At 40.9% G+C, this 22,918-nt stretch overlaps 2 protein-coding genes across 7 annotated transcripts in view; both read left to right on the top strand.

Annotated features, from left to right (window-relative positions):
* The first annotated feature begins 270 nt into the window (after nt 1-270).
* Nucleotides 271-4,747, top strand: LOC124073498 (charged multivesicular body protein 6-like). Of its 2 annotated transcripts, none has more exons than XM_046415767.1 (8): nt 271-384; nt 816-925; nt 1,263-1,350; nt 1,828-1,914; nt 2,321-2,386; nt 3,163-3,243; nt 4,011-4,086; nt 4,195-4,747. In XM_046415767.1, the coding sequence occupies exons 1-8, from the start codon at nt 286-288 to the stop codon at nt 4,242-4,244; spliced, it is 657 nt and encodes a 218-aa protein (XP_046271723.1). In that variant the 5' UTR covers nt 271-285; the 3' UTR covers nt 4,245-4,747. The 2 variants fall into 2 exon arrangements, with proteins under 2 accessions (XP_046271723.1, XP_046271724.1); XM_046415768.1 differs by having other exon boundaries at nt 345-569.
* Nucleotides 4,748-5,806: 1,059 nt separating this feature from the next.
* The window catches only part of baiap2a (BAR/IMD domain containing adaptor protein 2a), a 49,687-nt gene continuing 32,575 nt past the window's right edge, over nt 5,807-22,918 (top strand). For 3 of the 5 annotated variants that reach the window (XM_046414413.1, XM_046414415.1, XM_046414414.1), the window contains exons 1-3: nt 5,808-6,031; nt 19,192-19,267; nt 22,301-22,387. In XM_046414413.1, the coding sequence (XP_046270369.1) occupies nt 5,960-6,031; nt 19,192-19,267; nt 22,301-22,387 (235 nt within the window). In that variant the 5' untranslated portion in view covers nt 5,808-5,959. Of the gene's footprint in view, nt 6,032-19,191; nt 19,268-22,300; nt 22,388-22,918 lie in introns of all 5 variants that reach the window. The other 2 variants (XM_046414412.1, XM_046414411.1) reach the window with 1 other exon arrangement.

Raw genomic sequence — 22,918 nt, 5'->3', positions numbered from 1 at the left:
TATCTACATAGCAAGCATCCTGTTGTCTTCCTGCAGCCCAGGTGGGTCATTTTCAGGAACTTTTGTGACTGCTGTCCAAAGTGCTGATCCTGGAACCCCCGACGAGTCGATAGCTGTCCGCGGTACCCAAACCGTAAGCAGCTTGCGGGTTGGCCATTTGAAGTGAATGTTATTTCAGGCAAATTTGTGATAACTTCGATTGGTTTATTGTCAAAACTCATTTATCTCATCAGCATTTTCTCTTTATCTGGTTAACTACTATAAGTTAGTATGCGCCACTGAGATATGAATAAACAGTCTTCATTCTACCAGGGCGCTATTTGTCGAAGTCGAGGACTGTCCTGCCTCGCTTGCCGTAGGAAACGCGGAAAAACTGTGGAAATGGTACTAGACCGTTAGAATGCTAGCCATTTTAGGCTGTTTATTATCATGGTAAAATGTTCGATAAGCGGTGATATTTTGTCTGCTGACGAGGGAGGATGTGGAGGGGATGTGGCTAAATAATGGGTAACGTTTTTGGGAGAAAGAGTCGACCTTCTCGTGTAACGGAACAAGACAAAGCCATTTTGGTGAGCTGATAGCGGCTGTAGCAACAGATTAGCCCCGTTATATTTACACAAATCTTAGCTAGCTAGCTGCACTGTGTTGTAGACACAAGTCAACATGAATGAATGAATTAACGCTTTCTGGTCACTGTTGTGTCGTATTTTGCATATTTTGTAATCAACTCGATTTTATATTTAACATTATTTGTTTATTTTATTATTACTTGTTAAAATATATCTGACTTTGTGCTTTTGTTTTTGGACTTCCAGCAACTGAAACAGCAGAGAGACAAGCTGAAACAGTACCAAAAGAGAATCACCCTGCAGCTGGAGAAAGAGCGACTTCTGGCAAAGCAGTTGCTAAAAGATGGCAGGAAAGAGTAAGCATTAAAATAAAGCTAGTATGCCCTTTTCAGTTCAGATCTGAAAAAGACCTCTCACTACTTAGCCACGAAGGTAGACAATAGAAATAATAAATGAAGAGGTTGTTATTGATTAAAAAAAATAATTTGATTGACTAAAGTGCAGCTCGAAATGACTTTATGTCCTATAAGTAATGTAATCAGTGTAATGTAATCACAACACACAAATGTTGGCACATTTGAAATCTCCTGAAGTGCAGATTCTGTTCTTGCATCTGTTTTGTTCTGCTTGCATACCTTACAAACAACATACCCTTTGCTGTATTACATGTTGCCTTTTTATTTGTTACTGCAGAAAGGCACTGCTGCTTCTTAAGAAAAAGCGATATCAGGATCAGCTATTAGACAAGACTGAAAATCAGATTTCAAACCTTGAACGCATGGTGAGTTTTGTGAGATTGCATGATTTGATGCCATCATGTTTTTTTAAGTCACCAAGCCAGAACTTATGGATTTCTATGCGATATGATCTATTAAAATAAAATTTTAAAAATGTATTGTTATTACACAATTTGAAAGCTGTGGTTTAATCTGATCTCATCCTTCTTCATGCTGTAATTTTACCTGTGTGCTATGCAGTCAAGCAGATTTCCTCCAAAATCTCACCTAAATTTGAGTTCCAGACTGTAAAGAATGATAGTTACATTTTTACAGGTCAAGGCTCATTCAAATTCAGTGTTGTTTCAACCGTTATTGGTGTTGAAATGCTGTATATAACATAATGACACACTATGTAGTCAATGTTGTATGTGAGAATTAAAGTAGCAGTGTTTTCCATCATGTATAAATATTTCCAACTTGGCTGTTTTTCTTTGCTATTTTGTAATTTATTTTTTTTACATGCTAATGTTGGTCAACAGGTTCAAGATATAGAGTTCATGCAAATTGAGATGAAAGTCATTGAAGGGCTCAAAGTTGGCAACGATTGTCTGAAGAGCATGCACGAGGTAGATATACTTTTCTGTTTTTTACCCCTGCATTTTCTGTTAAGAAATAAGCCTTTCACGTTCATGTGATAATATTAGCACCTTAAGCTATGATATGTGAGTCTATACTTACACAATGTCAGTTTCCACTGATAAACACACTTTCTTAAATGTGATTCTTTGGTGAGGAGTGAACAGCAGAGAAAGCTTGTGGTTTGTGTCAGCATGGCTGCTACACATTGTTTGAAGATTAAAGGATTAAGAAGCAAAGCCTTGACTACAACGGTGTGACTGCTCCATGTCCTTGGATACAGTGTGCAGATCTTGCTCTGGAATTTCACAAGCCAGCCAGAATATTTTCAAAACACTTTTCATCCAAAACACTTCTTTTCTGTAATATGGGCTTCCTTTTTCTTGCTTGTGACAGATCATGTCAGTTGAAGATGTGGAGAGAATCCTGGATGAGACCCAGGAGTCAATTGAATATCAAAGGGTAAACATCTGCTCTGTGTCAGTCCTGTCCACCTGTACCTGTAGCTGTTTCTACATTACAATAATTTGAAAACAGTATTGTATATATTTGTGTTAGATATGAGCAATGATGGAAAGTATACATTAAGAGTATTTTCCTTAGGTACAGTTTTGAGGTACACCATTACACTTTTTACATATTTTCATTACAGATTTAAATACTAACAGTGTTAAGATGAGTTAAAATTAGCCCCACCTTGAGAAGCAGTAAAATAAAAAATGCTACTCACACATTAATCAGATGTATTAATCAAATAGTAGTATAGATAATATTAATAAAACACAGACAGGGGCCATTTTTCTACATTATAAGTACATTTACACCCTGATTCCAAAAAAGTTGGGATGCAGGCTGAACTGAAAACTGCACGGAGACAATATATTCAGCTTTATTCATTTTTGTGAATATATGCTTATTTTGACGGCAGCAGCAAGTTGGGACAGGGGGCAATGAAATGCTGTGAAAGCTGCGTGATGCTCAAAAAACACCTGTGTGGAGCGTCCCACAGGTATCGTGACTGGGTATGAAAGGGGCATCCTCGAAAGGCTCAGTCGCTCACGGGCAAGGATGGGTCGAGTTACACCACCCGATTGTAGAAAGGATATCACTACATGGGCTCAGGATTACTTTTTAAATCGGACCTTTCCCATACTTATATAATCATCCATGAAGACTGTTCAGAATGAGTTAGAAAAAAAACTGAGCTGTCAACTAACATATTTTATTTGCTCCTGCAGCAAATAGATGAAATGCTGGCTGGAGCCCTGACACAAGAGGACGAAGACGCTGTTTTAGCTGAGCTGGAAGCTATCACTCAGGTGGGTATTGAGCTGTGTGTTTAACCTTTATTAATACAGAGAATGTTTCCCAAGCACACACGGTGTTTCCCTGTGACACCCCACTTTGCATTTAAAGTTACAGACACACACATACACTGAGGCTTGGTGTAACATAAGCTTCAGCTGTTTGCCACTCCCCACTCCCACTGTGGCAGTGCTGTGGTTAAAGCTGTGATTCAGAGTTGAATCAAGTGGGGAGTGAAAAATGTATGCTGGTTATTTTGACCTCAGATTTGTACAATATCTGTCTGTCTGTTAGGGAGAGGAATAATTATGTTGGAAGCATTGTGAAGGAAGCCACAATATCATTATTCACGTCTCATAATAGGCTGTATAACAGAAACAGTCATAATAATTAAAATTTCAGTGGATGTTTCTTCTTTTTTGATTTCTAATTATTATTGCAAATGACATACACAAACCACACAAATGATTATTTTTCACATTTGAGCACAGACACAGATTGTAATTCTTCAGTTTGACAAAAAGGGAGCAAACAGTGAGATATTAACAATTTTTCTACAATTGAGTTGGATCTACTGAGAAGCAGCCAAAGTGCCTTTTTGTTAATGGTATCTCATAATTAAACCCTGAATCCTGATGTTTGCATCGAGAAAATGAAACATTTTTAGGACGTAAAAACAGATTTTTAGCTCGTCAGATAAATATTTTTGTGCTGCTCTAATTGTCAGTGTAACCTTAGTGTTACAGCTCTTAGTGTTGCTCTGTCCCGTCTTCTGAAACAGGGAGACGATGTAGCACTACCAGAGGTCCCCACTGAGCCAGTACCGGATGTTCCAGAGGCAGTTAAAGCTGAACCAGGTACATTAGGTTTTTTTTTAAAAATCATACTAGATTGAATTAATTACACACTTGATATATATTTAATTGATATCACACTGATCATATTTGGTCTGGTTTCTTTTCTAGAGAGGAGAGAAGCAAAGAACAAGCGAGACAAAGAGATGCTGGCAGCCTAACAGACTGAATTTGTGACTTGGAGTCTTTGTACTGATCTGTCCATTTTAAGTATTTCATTTTAAATTGCGACATTTGAGCAGCTTCATGCATTTCACAGGATCAGCACTGTGTCTGTACTCCGGTTCACTGACCCTCCCTGAAGTATCTTCTTAAAGGAAGTGAAATGTTCTAATGCTCTGTGTCTGACTTGATGTAACAGAAGGAGACAACATTTTTTTTTTAGATGTTTTCCATGTGAATTTCAGTTGTTTTACATAGTAAATTGAGCTCTGGCAATAATATGTTTTCTTAGCTTTTTGTTTCATAAACTGATTTATAATTTTTTAAAAAGTTCAATGGCTCTCTTGTCCCAGAGTATCATAATATTTTATTCACATATTCAGTTAGTGTATCACGCTTTCTCCAGAAGGGGGCACTCCGTGCTAGTTTATTTTTTGCACTCAGCAGTACACAAAACAGGTGTCTTCGTGCACATCCCATCAGTAAAGTATGTGTGTTTGTGTGTGTGTGTGTGTTTGGTTATTGACAGAAAGTAGAAAGCTTATGTTGCTGATATGTGGGAGATGTTTAGACAAGAAAGCCAATATAGTATTTACAATCCTACACCAAGTGGGCACTTAGACTCTAATTAGCATGTACAATGAGGCTCGCACAAATTATCCACTGTGAGAAAAACATCACCTATGGTGTTACTGAAAACAGTCAGGCTATGACTCGCTTACAGCAATGCAGTTTATACGTAAAGTCTTATTTTGTAAGCAGAAAGAGTAACTTAATGGCGACAGCTGTACTGCACATTATTGGAAAGGGTGCTCATATGACAGCAGTAGTACGCACAAAGGCGTTAATGGAACCAGGCTTTAAAGAACAAAACACCTCATATATACCTATGGGCTAGATGTTTTATATGGATGCAAATTTAACAGTAGAACTGAGTGTTTGAGGCTCATAATTGTACGTTAGACGTATCAATACAAACACGCTAGTGCATAACGACAGTTTACTCCCAAGGTCGAGAACAGTATTTAAATATTTGATGTTATTTGCAGAGATACAAATGTACTTCTGCATATTAAATGAATGCGGTAGTTCGATTGATAGAAAAATACGGGGGGCGGGCACTAAGTCTGCACTTTTACAAGATGGTGCTGCGTTAAATTGCTATAGGAAATTATTATATTAAGGTGCGAACGCGTTCTGTAGTATGGAAGCCATGTCAATATGGTAGCGATTGCATTATACACCATTTTTATACGCAATGTATTATGCGACTGTCATTGTAATGTGATCTTTGATAAATGTTTAGTAGCGCCTTTTTAAAACTTCAGACTAAAGTAATTTAGTATTTATAGTATTTTGCAATCAATTATATTTCTGATCTTTTTCTATATAGCCTTCTGTTGTTTCACCGTCCGATTTTAAACATTCTAAGTAAACCACATGAGTCCCGTTCCTCCTTTCACTTTATTTTTGAACACTTCTGGGGCGCGTCTGTTGATTGCGAGAAAACCGAACCCTAGAGGAGTCCCTGAAGGCATCAGCGGGCTGTCAGCTCTGGAGAGGGAAGGTGTGTTTAGTTGAAGTGTGGTTTCGGCAGCACAGCATCGCGTCTCTCTCACGGGCGCATTGCCTCGCCTATTGTTTGATCAAACTCGCGTATTTAACAATTTTCTCCTCCTTTTACGCGGATACAAGTTCAAGGAAAAAACCGTTTATGGTCCTGGCTGAAGATTTCACGATGTCTCGCACCGACGAGGTTCACCGCTTGACGGAAAATGTCTATAAGGTAAGGTTCAACTAATGAATAAAGTTTTTGAGAAACGTAGGATGTACGACTTCAGCTGTCAGATACACAGCTTAATCCCACCGTGAACCAGACTTTATGATTTAGTGGTCAAGACGTATTTAGAGCCTTATGTTTGCTCTTCTGTGATCTCTTTTGGGAGAGGCGCAGTAGCTCTCTTTGTTTTTATTTATTTATTTTTATCAATTGCCAATACACCAAAATCAAGATACTCTGTCTAGCTCATTTTTTCTCCAGGTTTGATAAGGCAACCTCTCAGGTAAAATCCCCCCCCTCCCCGTGCTTACAAAAAAAATCAAAGCTACTCACTCAGCCTGTTCCTCCATGTAGGCCTGCACTGTATTCCTTCAGTCCAGTTTGTGCTCTGACAATAGATATATTAGAAGATAGCAGTGGATTTCTGTTGCCTGGTTTATTTGCTGAATTAGTGACATTCCAGAAGTCAGTGTTTGATGGACAGAGAAGGTTGGGCTTATCTGTTGGAACAAGTAAACATTTGCCTTATGGGGATTTCAACATTCAAACCTGTTCTACGTAAAACCTGTGAGAACTTAGCATGCATTTGCGTGGTGCTGGTGAAAACAGCTTCCCAGTAATAAAAAGAGCAGAGTGAATGACTAAGGCATATTATAAAGATTATTTTTACAGGATGTATCAACTTCATTTGGTCCCACTAATTATTCAGTTGTTTTGTCTATGAAACAGCAGAAGAGATCCTCGAAGATATCTTCAAATTGCTTGTTTTACTTAACCAGACGCAAACCAAAATGCATTCAGTTTGCAATGATAGGTGGAGCTGCTAATGTGGGGTTAATATTGGCATTTATTAACTACCAATGCTTGTCATCATTGGTTAATGAAAGACTGAAACACTGAAATGATTAAAATGGTTGCTGATGAACTTTAATCTGAACTACTAATCCATTAATCAACTAATCATTTCAGCTCTGATTTTTACGTAATTCATTAAAATTCGCCGTGGGAACTGGTTGACAGCAGGCACTTGAAGAGAAATTTAAAAAAAATGCCATGTTATGAGGGCTCCACACCTGTGTCTCGTGACAATCTCAGGTTTCTATTTTGACTAGAGCTCACTGATACTCTAGGAGGTCACTTTGAATATATTTCTCATCATTACTTACACACAATAGCCTTTAAATGTTACCCTACTTTTAACTGCCCCCCTGCACCCCAAGCCAGCTGTAATTCTTCTGACAGATGGCCAAAAAACAGGTAGGGGGTAGCTGCTCATTCTCCTGCAGGGAATAGACATCTATCAGAAAGGAGGTCAGATGAGATGAGACTGACTGGTGCTTCTTTTAGAGCCAACAGGGGAAGCAAAATTTTCAGGTGGCTATTTCCGTGCTCAATTGGTCACACAGCCTACAGTGTATCCTTCTCATCGCTACGCTCTGTTGGAGGCTTGTCCATGTGTTTACACCTACCAATGTGGGTTAATCAACATAGACACACTGTATGTGTCTGGATCCTGAACCCTTGGGAAGAATGGGTCCTTGCTTAGATGGTCTTGCTCTTTCAAGTGCAAGTCCAGCAGCGGGGCTCTGTCTCTGGGGTGAAAGACCAACTCACCCCCACTACCCCCCCTTGTCAGAATTGACAGCCAGGAACGTTGATGGGCAGTGGAGTGAAGAGAGTCCTTCTCCCACACTGGGGATCTGACCTTTGTGCCAAAGGCTTGGAAGGTGACAGGGAGTGTTATCTATAGGCTCTGCAGTCTAAAAGCAAGTTTCTTAGCACACTTTAATATTTAAAGAGATGGTTTCCATTTGACTCAGTGATGCAAAGCACAGTCCTTGACAGTGCTTTGCATGTTTTTAGGTGTTTAAACCCTCAAAATCACCACATGTTATTACAGGGATAGGCATTAATCTACATGTTTGGTCACTGAAACGTGCTGCTATCAGCTTGGATGCAAAATGACACATTGTCTGAGTTTGAATTGCTGACTGTCAGCTTTAATTTCATGGGCTTTTCAGTCACGTTGAGGGGATAGTGAAACTGCAAAGCTTGTTGAACAAGTATTAAAATTGCATTTTAAAAAAATTCTGTGACCTATTTAAGTAATTGAGAAGATGCAAAATTTATCCAAAATCCTGAATTCAACAGAAACTTGAACTGACTTTGCTCTGCCATTAGCAGCTGAGACCAGAGTGTGCAGCAAGTTGTTATGTTCACAGCATTGTTTGACTTTTTGGAGCGTTTTACCTTTTTATAGTTCAATTGCGAATTTTTTGCATAGATGACTTTTCATGCATGTACCTCCAAGTGACAGAAAAGCTCCAACAGTCAGTCACCTAACATTAACTTTGGGGGAAAATGAATGGGACTTTAACTTCCACATCACTGGCCTGCCCATTTCTCTCCTCGATACACATTTGAATGCCTGGAGTCCATAGAGACTAATTGTGTTTGTCTGCTTTGTATGCAAGCAGACATCTCCTGAGGAAGAGGAGATGTAAAGAAAACATATAGTGGCTGCAAAGTCATTGCAGCCAGCAGCTGGACAGATACTGAGTAATCACAGGAGAGAAGAGGGGGGTAACTGCGCTGCTGTGACTCATGTTAGCCCAGTTGAATGTGTGTGTTTAACAGGGCTGGGACTGTAGGCACAGTGAGAGGAGACTGGAGATCTCATTGCTAAGTAAAGGCCAGAGGCACTCCTTAGTTTTTTGACATGACTTTATCTTAATCAGCAGGGGAGTCAACCCTGTAAACCTAGCAATCCCAGCGTGATCCTCTGTGACTCACTTCCATTCTCCCCCCTCACATAGACAGGCAGTTCCAGACGTGGCGATTGGCATCTAGTCATTCCCGTGCTGACAGGGTGAGACAGATACTTAAGACTGACACTTGGTGCTTGCGTGTGTGTGTGTGTGTGCATCTCCACCAGCTGGCCCCTGTCGCTTGTGTGTCTGTGCCCCAGGTCAAGCCTCTTAACATGCCGATGGAGGAAGTCTGAGCGTCGACCTGGATTGTTACTGAAGTGAACAAACACATTAATCAGATCGAGGCTGAAGGAGAGTGGAGCTCTGTTTTAGATCAGTCAATAATGAAACATTTTATTTGCTAACATGATTTCTGTTATAAACTATGTGTTTTAACTATGTAGAATAAAGGTGGTGGAAGGATACATGGAAAACACACCCTTTAGCGCGGTATGATTTTTATTTGTATTTATTAAGAGGCTTTGTCTTAGGAAGTGTGTCTTCTGCGGCCTGTGCATGCAGTGCAGGTTTTGAACACACCCTTGCAGGTAAAGGAATAGAAGGGTGTGTCCTGTCTCTACCAGCCCTCAGGTCTAAACACTCATTTTCCCATGCAGCACCACTCCCTGATTGTCAACACAACCTGGAAAACAGTGAATACCTTTTTCTCAAATGGCTGTTATGAGGGAGGAAAAATAGTTGTTTGACCTTAACCGAATCAAGTGTGATACTCTATGGTTATAGGATCTTCAGTGTGTCACGAGTCTCATGTTGCTGAAGTGCACTGTTGGATTTAAAAAATAACAAAAAAAACCCTTGCCCCAAATGCAGTTGTTCTTCCTTAAAGACATCATGTTATATAATATCTTTCTCTCTCAGTTGCAATATTGTCGTGACATTCACTACATGCAAAAGAATGATATTCTGATAATGCTAAGAAGACTACAGTTTTACCACAGTCTCATGTGGGAGATCTGAACAGGTGGTCTCTTAGCAACAACGTGCCATTATTCTTATGTGTTTCTGTCATATCATTGTGCTAAAAGACTTGCAGTTGGTGAAAGGACGGAGAAGGCGAGTGAAAGGAATGAAAAGCAAGGGGAGGTTTCATAGTTTGTTTTAGAAGGAGATGATAGGGAGCCGTTGGACCTGTCGTAATTGATGAAAAATTCTTCACAAAAGACCCATAAGGGGTCCAGAGTAAACCAGCCCTGTCTGCTATGTATGCAGTTCCGTATTTTGTCCCTTTGCATTTAGAAGTTGTCTGAAGTCACTTGAATGATGACGCCAGTGATCACTTTATTTACCCTTTTTTTCCAGCAGTATATTACATCAGGCGCCTCTTGCCTATATAATATGCAATTTAATGGAGTTTAAAATGACTTCAACTCCTGAACATCTGCCTCCAGAATATAGTGTTTCAACAAGTTTATGCCTGCTGGTGCCTGGGGCCTTGAAAAGATTGCATTATGCACTGCAGGAGATATCATAACATTCATTGCCTGTGGAACAGCAGATTTGTTCTCTGTGCCTTTGACTGCGATGCAGAGAGAGGACTATTGCTCCATACACCCACCTTCTCTGCACGTCCGGGGGTGGATGGTTTAGAGACATTCTCTCTTTTCTTGTACTCATCACTGCTTTTTCAAGGACAGAGACTGGAGATGTTCAGTACTAAATCGAAGGCTACACTCTATTGGTGGCAAAACCGCTTCATAGCCATTGCAGACGGAAAAGGGTTGATTTTGAAGTCACCTTGTCAATGTGGCGATCATCCAAAATATTACTTATCTGTCACGAAAAGCGGCAGACAAAAGATGTTCCTTGCTTTATATGAATTTAAAATGCTTTATTGTGGGGGTGGAAGAGAGAAGGAGATGAAGAGAGGGAAAAATATATGGAGACATTCCACATCCTTGTTGAAATAGTCCCTAATTACTGTGGAGGGTGAAGCTGTAATTACACAGACTGAAAGAGACACACAGAAGCAGAGACAGAACATTTCAGTTGGTACTGTGGCAGTGGACAATGGCCTTACATGTACGGGCCACGGGCTGCACTTAACATGCCTGTGGCCAATGTTGCTCTATGTCTTTGCGGCAGATGCTGCTACTTTCAGCAGCATTGGCCACACTACACCCACTAGGTTAGCTGAGAAGGCAACCACAGTATTTTCTCGGAGCCCCAGACCAGTCATGCTATTGTACAGAACGCAAGTTTCAAAGGAAGCAAAGGAAATTCAACTTGCATGCCCACATGGTTTGAATGTTCCTTTTGCAGGGAAACTTTGCCATTGGGAGGTAAAGTGACTAATGCCACAGACACACTTAGTTGTATGGCAGTCGGTGTACTTCCAGTACATTTATTAATTTTCTTGCTCAAATGTAAATTCAAAATGCTTTTACATCTCTCAGCTAAGTAATGTTCTTGTATTAATGGACCATGCATTTTTGCTGGAAGCTCAGAGTACAAAAAAAAAAAAAAAAGAAGACAGATGGTGGAAAAGTAGTGACTCCTTCCTGTCACATTCAAATTAATTTAACAATGCAGGGCCACAATGGAAGGGGTAGATGTAATGTATTTAGAGTTTACATTTAAGAACTAGGTACATGATTTTGTCTATTTTTCACGTGGCTGAAATGTGGATGTTGCAAGGAGGAGGTCAGCGGCGTGACCCACACACAATACATCCTTAGTTCATAAGCACCCCTTCCTGAAAGCTTTAATGCTGCAAAATGTGAATTTCATTATTTGTCTAGTGAAACTGCTCAAACTGAAATGAAGTTGCACGATATGTGTTGTTTTCTCATTTGATGATCGTTTGGAGAAATTATGCCCTCTGTTTATTACTTTCCTGCTTTCATAGTTGATCAGAGTTAGAACAATATTTTGAGGGATTTCAGAGCAATGCATTGCTCCCCTCAACCAAAATGAACGGGATTTTGCTGGTCAAAGAACTAAAGCTAGCAAATAAGTCTGGGTCTTGGTTGCTGTGGTAACCACTGCCTGTGTTGAGTTAGTTGAGTGGCTGTGTGTGAGTGGTGAGTGGTGACTGGGGGGGGGGTCACACTGGCTTCAGATGACAATAAAGCAAACAAACGCAGTAAATAGTTGGTCTCTGGCGAACAAATTATTTGTTGTGCTCTGGCAGCAGGAGACACTGCAGTTCGAAGGTGGAGGCAGGACAAAGAACCTGTTTGAGAGGTGGCTTACCTTTTTCCCTTCTCCACCTGAGACCCCATTTGGACGACTGTGGGGCCATAAACAGTCGTCATACCTCATATCAAGTCCATTTGTGACTAGATATGGCTTTTGTCATTTCATTGGCAAAAGGCCATAAGAACATATCTGTTGGTGTTAAATGTAGCAAAGGAATACTTTGCTTTGCAAGGCAGGGTGGTGGGATGACAAAGCATTTTGCATGGGGCGGTGTGCTTTATATTTTGCAGAGTTTGAGGATGTGTACAGTAACAGCACACATGGACAGCTGATATCGAATGATTACGAAAGGTTACTACAGATCATAAGCCTGCGTTTGTTTTTCAATCTCAGTTTAGCAGGAACTTGCACACCATTTCCCTTCTACCTTCAGCTACTCTTAGAGTCCCAGTATCAAGGTGCAGGTTGTGTTTTCGTGACAGAGAAAAGAAAGAGCATCAACCTTGTTCAAGATTCACAGTGATGGAGATGCATCTTTTTGCAAGACTTGAGCTTCTTTGGTTGGAATAAACATATTGATCCATATTGAATAAGCAAAATGAAATTTAACTGATACGAAAGGTGTAACAACACAGTTTTTTGATAATTACTCAGTGATCAAAGATTTACACTCAACCTGAAAGTGCAGTGCTGTTATACTTAGTCCTGGATCTCTCCAAAATTCTGCAGAGTCATGAGTTTTATAACTGACCTAAACACCTTTTTGGATCAAACACAACAAGTGCTTGAAGACGTGCAATTTTAAGTTGGCTGCTCATCTGCGGTTCAGCGATCGAGAGAGAGCAGTGGTGGTCAAGTGACTTACACAGTGAATGTCTCTGTCCACCGAGAGCGGCAGGTAGTACGACCAAAGCAGTGGATCGGTGAAATGAAACTTTTTTTTTTTGTTGTCTCACAGCAGTTACGTTCTAAAGCAAAATAAAACATACCCATATCCTGCTGACGCCCGGAAACGTCCTGACACAGCATAGAACGAAGTAAAAGAAAACACATTCAGAGGACAGAGTCTCTGCATTAATGCAGTAATCAGCACACATTTCTAGAGATGCATAGAGAGAGGTTACTTTTGTGTGAATCTATACGTTGTTGTTATTATTGTTGTTGTTGTTGTTGTTTATGTATTGTCGTTTTTAGAAAAGTGCTGCATGTTATGACTTGTTGCTCAAGCTTGACAGCAGGCCAGCTTTTCGTCCCCCAAAGTCTCTGACAGTCCTGTATTAGATAGTCAGAGGAGACAGAACTTTTCCCCTCTGATCTCAGCAGAAAACTGGGATAATTCCACTGGGTGCAGTGCATAATGTTCTTTTAAATTTTAAATGTGCTGATAAATTTTACAAAAAATCTGTGTGAAGTTTCTATCAATCTAACATGTTAGCCTTACCTTTTTATTCAGTTTGTGGTTGCGTGACATAAGAAACATCATTATCTGTAAAATAAGAGCGAGCGTTTAAACGGTCAGCTTTTGCCGCATCAAAAAAATCAAGAACTGCCCTTTACTTTGTGAAGTTATGAGAACGCCTTTGATCCATTCAGCATGCATTCCTGTCTGTGTTTGACATGACTGATGTGCAGCAAAATACTGAGCACACTTCCATAACAAGAGAACGCGAGAGCTCTTCTCAGACTGTTCAGAATCTTCTCTCAGCTCACAGTGTTGAAGTTTGCACTCCTCAGTACAACTTGGAAAGAACACAAATATTCACGTGGTATTCTTGGATTTGATGTTCGCCTTGGCTTCCACTGAAGGCACATGCTGTGCCTACAGCAGTATTAGTATAAAGCTTTAGGTATGTGAGAAGGACAAACTTCTTCGTTGCATCTAGTCGAAGCATATACCTGGACTTTGATCTGAAATGTGCATGTGACAGTCTGTGTGTTTTTGATGTGTGTACTTTAGAAAGTTCTCTGTAAAGTTCAGCTGTATTGCAGTAAGAAGTTGGCTCCGTTCCCTTTATTTGTACAGTTGCTCTGCAGTGATTTTAGTCTCCTTTTACTCCATATCTCCTGCTGTTGTGTGATGCCTTTGATAACTCATGAAATGCTGTTCTTTTGAATGGAACCGGTGTTAATCTCTAAGTCTTAAGAATCTTCTGATTTTAGACATTTATTGCCATTGCTTCTGAGGAAACGGGAGGTGTCAAGACACTGATTTGAGTCTATTTTTGAGCGTGCATGGAACGCTTCTGGTGAAATGCAACAAGATTTGTGTGAAATGCAACCACAGACAAGTCGCTGTTGTCTTTCCGAGGTAGCATGCAAGTCTGACATTCTCAGTTATGCAACCAGGAAGAATAGTTTAACAATATAAACAATTTGGGACGAACTGTGACCAGCCTTGTCATTGAATTCATTCTCATCGGGGAAGAATGCAGAATGACATCTGTAAATAAATGCCGGCCTGGCCTTGACATTATACTTAGATATACTCCTATTTCAAGCCACTTCAATGTTTCACAAAGAAATAAAAGTATATTATACGCTATATATGCAGTGATATATTGAATTCATAGTTCAGTATATAATGAATAATGTCTACAGTTATTTAGAGCTTTTCTAAGATCTGTGATAGAAGATTCTGACTGTGCATTTTCTAATGCTGATATTCACTCCTGAAGGCAGACACACAGTATTATGTGGTTTGTCTGCGTTAGAATATGAAGAATATGAAGAGTGCAATCAGTATGGAGCGCGCTAGTCAGTCTACTGCAAAATCACAAAACTCCAAACCAAACCCCTGTTTTCACCAATCAAACTGATATAAAACTGATGCAGCAATGAGTTTGTAACTTTGTAGACTGCTCAGACTTATTTTATGCTGGTCGGATTTGTGTGTTCAAGCACTGCTAACCTCTGTGATAATGCAGATGTTCTCGTTTTTGAAGAGTTTTGCAATCTACACGTTGTGTTAAAGGGCAACAGATTTGCAAATCCATGCATACCCGTAGCTTCCCCGAGGTCAAACTAAATGAAATTGATTAACCTAGCTAATGAACGTAGTTAATTTCTTGTGCACATTTTTGCATATTGCAAAGTTAATTTTAAAACTGTCAAAAGACAAAAAAAAATAATGGTAAAAAGTGTTTACCTGAACATTTTACCCTGTCTCGCTGTGTTTCTTGTCAGTGAGTAAGCTTTCCATAGCGTCATTATGATAGCAAAACACAGTATGACACAATTAACCGTCTTTGTTTAAGATGTGAGGTTCAAGCCTGCTTTAGTGCAGTAACATGGGCAACACAGAGTTTCCCCATGGAAACTGCTGAGCTGAACTGGTGAAACACGCAGTCCCCGACATGTGTCCTCTTGGTTCATCCTCGTTCATTATCAGTCAGTGGAGTCAACCAGACTGGAGCTCATGCTGCAACCTGGCTATTTTCTGGCTCAGTGATTAGTTTAAGCTAAAGGCCTTATCTGTCCTCCATCTGATTGAGACCCATCATAAACTCACGCTGGTCCTGATAAAGAAAGAACAGATGAACTGTGTGGTTGTCCTCCGTCCCTTTACACTTTGTTCTCTCTTTTAAAAAAAAAAAAAAAAAAATGCATTCATCTCTGATTACATCATCAGGTGCTTCTCATTACACGTCCTTGCAGTCCCCACTTATACAGTAAGTGGTGGCTTCAGTGCTCGTCTGATCGTATGTGTTTTTAGGACTGCGGCTTGTTGTTTTGTAGAGCAGGGAATGAGGAGGAGCACACAGAGTGAAAGAAGGAAGAGAAGATGGCATGCTGGCTTCTGATTGCGCGTGATCCCCCCCCTGTTCTAATCAGCTGATGTTATTACCCCATATTCATGTCATTACTGTGTTTGTGTGTGCAAGTATGTGTGTGTGTGTTTGAATCAATAGTCCGTCTCATACATGCTGACCTTGTTTCAATTGCATCTTCCATGCTGAGAAGGAATTCATGCGGTTAGAGCGCAGGGGGAGATCATTTTTATCCTCTTAATAATGTTTTTCCCTATCTGCAGCCATATTCTTCGTGTCTCATCTCACTGCACAAATGGGTGTCGGACACATTTGATTCATTTCATAGGAGACATTTCTCTGCCCTCCTTTAATTGTCTCCTTTAATTTTTGCCCCGAGTGCTGATAATGAATTCGTTCAGTCCTCGTGCAGGCAGCTGCAAAACGGACAGCTTTCCCGTCTCCAGCCACGACGTGTTTCTTTTCTTTAATTGAAAGATGATACAGAGGAATGTTTGAATAAGATATACGGCACATGATTATATACCTTTGTTTGTAATTCTTAAAATCTTCCAGCCTTGCAATTTTCTACTCAATCATCTACTTGGTCTCTCTCTCTCTCTCTCTCTCTCTCTCTCTCTCTCTCTCTCTCTCTCTCTCTCTCTCTCTCTCTCTCTCTCTCTCTCTCTCTCTTCATGTCATACAACTTCAAGTGCCTCCTGGCCCCATTTCCCAATTAGCTGCCACAATTAGGGTAACAATGTAGTACAAGAGAATTGGGATGACAAATTTAGCAACAATGAGAAGAGATGAAGAAAGAAACCACCTCTCTGTTTTTTTTTTTTCCCTTAGCTGCACGTCACTGCATTTCATGCCTCTTATATAATATCCATGTTATATCCATGCTTAATAATATAATTCTTTATGTATATTTGTTCAATCACTGCAAGTATTTTCTGTTCAGTGGCAGTGTGTCAGCATGTGTGTGAGTGTCCAGTAGTATAAGAAAGGCTCTCTGGCCCGTGTCGGCTACCTTTGGCCTTTCGGTGGGAGAGCGTGCCGCAATGATGGTGCACAGGGCTTCTTTGCTTCGTTATGTAATCCTCCCACCCATTTGAAACACCACCACTCTTTTATTACAAAGCCTTATATTAATGTAGGTGTGTGCGCGCACACACGCACATGCCTGAATGTGCACACATTTGCATGACCCCGTCCTCATCATTGAGATGCAGTTTACAAGAGAATCAGGCAGAATGAAGAAGCATTTAGGAATAAACATTTCCTTAGCGAGGTCCTGAGGGATGTGTTAGTCTTTTATCTTCCCGGAGGCAGAGTCGGTGGAGGGATACCTTTTTATGCGAACGCTTTGTGTGTTTGAAGATGGGACTCTCCCCCAATTATGCTCCTATCTTTCTAGTATATTAGACAGAACCTGAAGGTAAGTAAAGGGAGCTGATTTTAAACACAAGTTGCTGTCAGAGCAGTTTATAACGCTCGCTCTGCCATCTCTTCCAGGTAGCTCTGAGTTTATGTAAAACAATAAGCTGACACGATGCCCCCTGTAGAAAGCAATCAGCTGTGTATTCAGTCTGTGGAATATTAATGTGCCTTCTTCTTTTTATTTATTTGTTTCTTTATAAAGGAAAAACTCTTGTGTTTTCAAGATAAGTTCCTCTGAAGAATCTCACTGTGTTCCTGAGAGATGCTGAGCTGATTCATGGCAAACCTGCTGTGAGTCCTTTATGCTGGAGGGTTAGACCCAATTCACAGCAGTGGAGGAATTTAACAGTGAGGATGGTGACCTGTGAGTTCACCCAGCCAGTGGCCATGGGAACCTGAAAAACACCTTTCCTGTCTTTTGGCTTATTGTTCTTACTTATTTACATTTCCTTCCCCAATAAACAAGGCCAGAATTGAAGGGGAAGTTAAAATATTGTCATGTTTTCACCTTCCAAATGCAGTCTATGGAGACATTTAGATCTGCAGCAATTAATCAAGTAATCGATCTTGTTGGTCTTGTTGTTAATTTTTCAAGCAAAAATGCAAAAAACTATTTGCTGTTTCAAGCTTCTCAAATCTTTGTTCTTTGTCACATATGACAGTTAACTGAAAAGCTTTGGGTTCTGGCTCAATAAAACAAGCTATTCAAATGGATCACCTTCATTATTTTTTCACATTTTATAGACAAAATAATTAAATGCGAAAATAATTCCATAATGAAAATATTTTTTAGTTGTAGCCCTGTTAAGAACCCCTACTGTAATACACATTAGCTATGTGAACCAGTTTATTTAAGACTATATAGAACAGGTGAAGCTTCATATTCTATCAGTTGTGATTGGTGGTGACGGACTATAACATTTTGTTGTAATTCAGTCCAGGTTTGCTGTCTTGGCTTTGGGTGCAAACGCAGCCATGGAGAGGTGTAGTAAAATAGTTACTGTTGGTAATGAAAGTGTCATTGGTTTAAGTCTGACTCATTGCTGTTCTTACTGTGGGTGGGTTATGCTGCACTCAAACCACTTGAAGTGCGGCTCTGGATGGGATACACACCTCAGTAAGCACACACACATTTCCAAATCTTGGGAGTAAGAAAAAGTTTAAGTATGACTGAAGACGAGAGGCGTATGGTTTTCCAGGATGAGCTTCTGGGATTGTTTCAGGTTGACACTGGCAGCACCTTGCCATATTATTCTGCCACAGTATGGATCCAGGCTAGAAGTAGATTATTAAGTGATCTCCTACAGTATTGATGGCTTGTGTTTGGGACTGCTGCAGCAGCAGTGTTGTGGTTGTCTCTCTGTCCCCTGGCTGTTCCTGACTAGTTGACTGGGGACCAGCTAATTGGAGGAAGCCCTCGAGGAGCACAGGAGGAGGAAAGAGAGAGAAGAAGTAGAGGAAACGATGGTGGTGGGTGATGTCAGGCATCATCCATTCTTTGCCTTAGTGGCTCTGGCTGCAGTGTAGTATGTTGCTGTATCTCTACAGTAATGCAGTGTGTTGCTGTTCCAATGAAAATTATATGTTATGGCAATAATTCTGTGTCCATCTCTAACAGTCTTAATTAGCCATTGTGTCTATCCTCTAAGGCAACTATATGCATCCTTGGCAGTGCAAGTTTCTTGGTCGTTTTGTTTTTAGTCCGCAAGTACCTATCCCACTCCTTCACCGCCATCGTCAACCCCATCCTCTTCCACCTCATCCCAACTGGCCTATTTCTCACCGTGAGGGGGCAAGACATGAGTGGAGGAACTTTTTCCTGCCCTCATTAAAATTCGAGACAACCACTGTTTTTGTCCAAAGATTCTGTCGATGGTTGTTAACACTGTGCAAGAGAGATTTTATTCAGCTAAAGGAGGTTTGTGTATGCTGCAGCGAGAAAGAGAAGCAGAAAGTGTGTGAGAGAATGAATAGTGTGAGGTGGAAGTCTTTCTTTTCTGCCCTTGACCCCTCTTTGCTGATAAGTGAAACCTCCACCTCACATCTATCTGTTGTTTTTCTCTTTCAGACCATCATGGAGCAGTTCAACCCCTGCTTACGGAACTTTGTTGCCATGGGGAAGAACTATGAGAAGGCCCTTGCCAGTGAGTCCTTTTTTCCTCATTTATTTTCTCTGTGCTTTGCACTGCAGGTTTGGGCACACGGCCAAGCCAACACACTCTCTCTCTCCCTCTCTCTCTCTCTCTCTCTCTCTCTCTGTATCTTTTTCCCTTTTTCTCTCTTGCCATATCTATCTACCTATCTTCCCGTTTTTGTCTTACTGAAAAAGGATGACATTTATTCTTTTGCCAAAGGGGAAGGCCTTATCATGTGGTGCACAACCTCTGGCATGGTTTGTATACTGTAGGGGATACGTATTCAGAGAAACACAAAAGGCCTGTAATCTGATGCAGAGGTAAGGATTGGTGTCACCAGTCAGTTTCCCAAAGGAAAAATATACGTTTGTTGCACCCTAAATGCTTTTTGAGATTTTTCAGTTACCCTCTGGCTTGAAAACAACACTCCAAAACTTTCTCCCCAAAATGGCCCTCAACCTGAACACAAGGCCAAACCTGCCTCAATCCGACTAATCCAGAAATTATCGGGGCTTCCTCCCCCCTCCCCAAGCCTGTGCTTCTTTCCCCTGACACACACAATAACTAATCCTGGCCTTGGTGTAGGTAGGAGACAGACTGGTAGGGACTCACTGAGCCATTAAAGACCCACTTTGCAGGATTGGCTCGACCCGAGGGACTAAGAGGCTCTGATGAGTGGGGGCAGTGGATGGCAGGACACCCTTCCACCCATATGGTGCAATCACTGAAATTATTCAACACCAGAAATGCAAACAAGACTTCAAGGGGTAGGCCTGCTAGATCTGTATTATGGGCATGTTCCAGATTTTCTGACACAGCAGTCAGTCGCTAAATCTCACAGTGTTTGGTAGGTGTAAAAGCAACAGATGCAGACAACTGAGTGACTCCAACTGCCTACCAAACACAGCTTGGAACTTGTTATACAAGTCCCCTGACAGCATGATGAAAATGATGTAGGTGCAGGAAATGATCATTGTCCTGATTAAGAGATGTGTGGTTCTTCCTCCCCTTCTCCAGAGTGAAGGATGAGTGATGGATCAGTAGCTCTGAGATGAGCCCCTCCCCTACCGATTGTCTGGCTGCCTTGCAATCAGAGATCCGGTAATCCTCTCCGTCTGTCTCTGTGAGCCCCTCATCCACACATTTCATTAGACAGAATTAAAGTATCCATATAGACCCAGCTTATCTACTCAGCCACCCTTCAGCTGCACGCACACACGTGCTACAGCAACAGCAGCATCAGCAAAAAGAAAGTGTCGGTTGCTTGGAGATCACTTTGAAAATCTGCTGCGGCTTCCACCCTTATACTCTCAGAACCCCCTGCTGCACATGTGCACACTTAAATGTACAGGCACACACACATTGACACACAATGACACACACATACACATTAAGTCAGGCAGGCGGTCTGTTTGGCATAATGAAGAGAAATCAGCCGTGATGCCCTGTAGGGGCTCCGCTCTTGGTTCTCAGGTGTTCCCCCAGCAAGAGAGGAAGGAGGAAACACACGCCATCTTCTGTCTTTGACTCAGCTGTAATTGGAATTAGCATTAGCATATGTCCCTCATCCCCGGAGCAGAAATGTGAGGCTCCCAGCCTGGGAGCTTTTCACTATTGTGGCGCTGCATCTGTCTGCTGGAATTAGCCTTCCCCTGCCAGGCTATTGTTGTAAAGGTGTCTCTCACCTGGCAGCTGTCTGCAGGCACAGAGCCCATCTGTCACCTGGACAGCTGTGGAATTCACCTCCAAAAGCAGTGGTCATTATTCACTGGAGATGAGTTGAGTGGCAGGCTGTGTGGCGGTTGGGCAGAAATCACTGGAAGCCAACTCTGCCCTGTGTGACCTTTGTTGGTCAGCACAGAAGCAGTTGAGATAATGAGGACTGCGGAGGATATTGATCTGGGAAACCTGGAGCATTGTTGATCTTTATTTAGACAAGTGGACGAGAAGAGGAGATATGGCTGCTGCTTATGATTAACCTCCCAAACTGTTCTTGTGTATTCTCAAGGTCTAGAGCAGAGGTCAAACATTTTGAGTTTACATGACACAACATATCTGTGCATACACGTGACCCTTAAACTTTATATTAGTGAAAAACACATTATTTCAGCAGTTAGGTAACCCCATTACCTCATAAAAGCAATTAAAGTTACTTTAGTCATTGCCATTAATAGAAACATATTCAAACTGGTGGAAAGCCTGTGTTGCAAGGAGACATACCAGCATTGTTGTTTTTGTTTATACATATGTATGAGCCATAATGTACCTCTCAACAGCCCTGCAAATCACTGTGTCACCACGCTGTCCAGTGTTCAGACATATTGACAAAAAAGATGAAATGGAATAGGACAAGGCCATTGGTGGCTAACAGCATGACACTGCCAGTTCCCTGGCTGGCAATTATTGAATTTTAGTGCTCTGTTTGGTCACAGATCAAAAAGAGCCCAGGAATGAAAAATGCCCCAAAAAAGACTCGGAACGCCAGACGTTATAACTTTAGTCAGACATAAGCATGAAGTCTGATTGACTCGCTGCAATAAACACCTGGTTTGACAAAAGCAAAGAAATGTTTCGAGTTGTTCAGAGCATTCAGGCTTTATTGAAAAAGTTAATGCTCACATGCACCTAGGGGTGTTAATAAACCAAGATTTCTTCTCATTGTAACACAAAGCCAGAAGCAAAAACACAACTTAAAAAAAAATCTTTTGTGCTTGTGTGGCTTCTCCATCAAGTACAGATTATACATCAGAACATAATTTCCTCTTTGCAATCAAGCACGCAGAATGCCAACAAGATGATGCAGCGTAATTATGTAGCGACATCAGCGCTGCCTTATTTTGTGATGGTGAGAAGCTACTTGAAAAGAATCTGAGGAAAAACAGCTACAATAGGAGGAAAGAGTCTCAGCATCACCGGCCAGACTGCTAATGACTGTGTAACAGTTAGTCTTTTACAAATCTCTGTATTTACACACATTGCACTGTAACTTTTTACTTAATATCTTCTTTCTTTTTTGCTCTTGCTTCTTTTTTTTATCTCTAGATGTGACATTTGCAGCCAAAGGCTACTTTGATGCTCTGGTCAGAATGGGTGAACTGGCCAGTGAGAGTCAAGGATCCAAAGATTTGGGTAAGTGACTGACATACACCTGATGACCTTTTTTTTTGGGTTTTTTTATTCGCCACTCTTTCTATTTTGGCCGTCAACAAACAGCATCAGTTCTTCATATGCGTACACTTACATCTGACTTCAGCTTCCTGTGCTGGAGAAGTGTGTGGGTTGACACAGGCGGTGTTTTTTTAATTAGAATTTTTACTCAATCATTTTAGTCCTAACGCATTTTGTTGTTAGATTGTGTCCTGGAGGAAATAACTTTTTCAATTTATGAGCCTCCCTTTTTGTGTGAGGGATGTCATCAGAGATAGAAACGGATAACAGTAATAATGCAATACCGTCAGCACAGCGAGGTGGGAGCTGATCATCATTTATTTACAACAGTATAGAGGATGGTAACATGTTTTCATCTGAGCTGGAGATTTATTTTGGAAAAAGCCTTTATATGTGACTAGTAGGGGTTTGCCAGTTTGATACATTTCCAGTGTAATATTGATTCTATGTGGGAAAATCAGTATACCACTTATCAGAAGTGTTGAACGTTAT

Source organism: Scatophagus argus, chromosome 16 (genome assembly GCF_020382885.2).
Source record: "Scatophagus argus isolate fScaArg1 chromosome 16, fScaArg1.pri, whole genome shotgun sequence".
NCBI lineage: Eukaryota > Metazoa > Chordata > Actinopteri > Scatophagidae > Scatophagus > Scatophagus argus.
This window is presented reverse-complemented; position numbering and strand designations above follow the sequence as displayed.

Bases quoted from the DNA above. Each gene is read 5' to 3' on its own strand.
- LOC124073498 (XM_046415767.1), top strand. From the start codon at position 286: ATGAATAAACAGTCTTCATTCTACCAGGGCGCTATTTGTCGAAGTCGA. The intron at 1,351-1,827 runs GTGAGTTTTGTG...GTTGGTCAACAG, and splicing joins TTTCAAACCTTGAACGCATG to GTTCAAGATATAGAGTTCAT. The intron at 4,087-4,194 runs GTACATTAGGTT...TTTCTTTTCTAG, and splicing joins GGCAGTTAAAGCTGAACCAG to AGAGGAGAGAAGCAAAGAAC.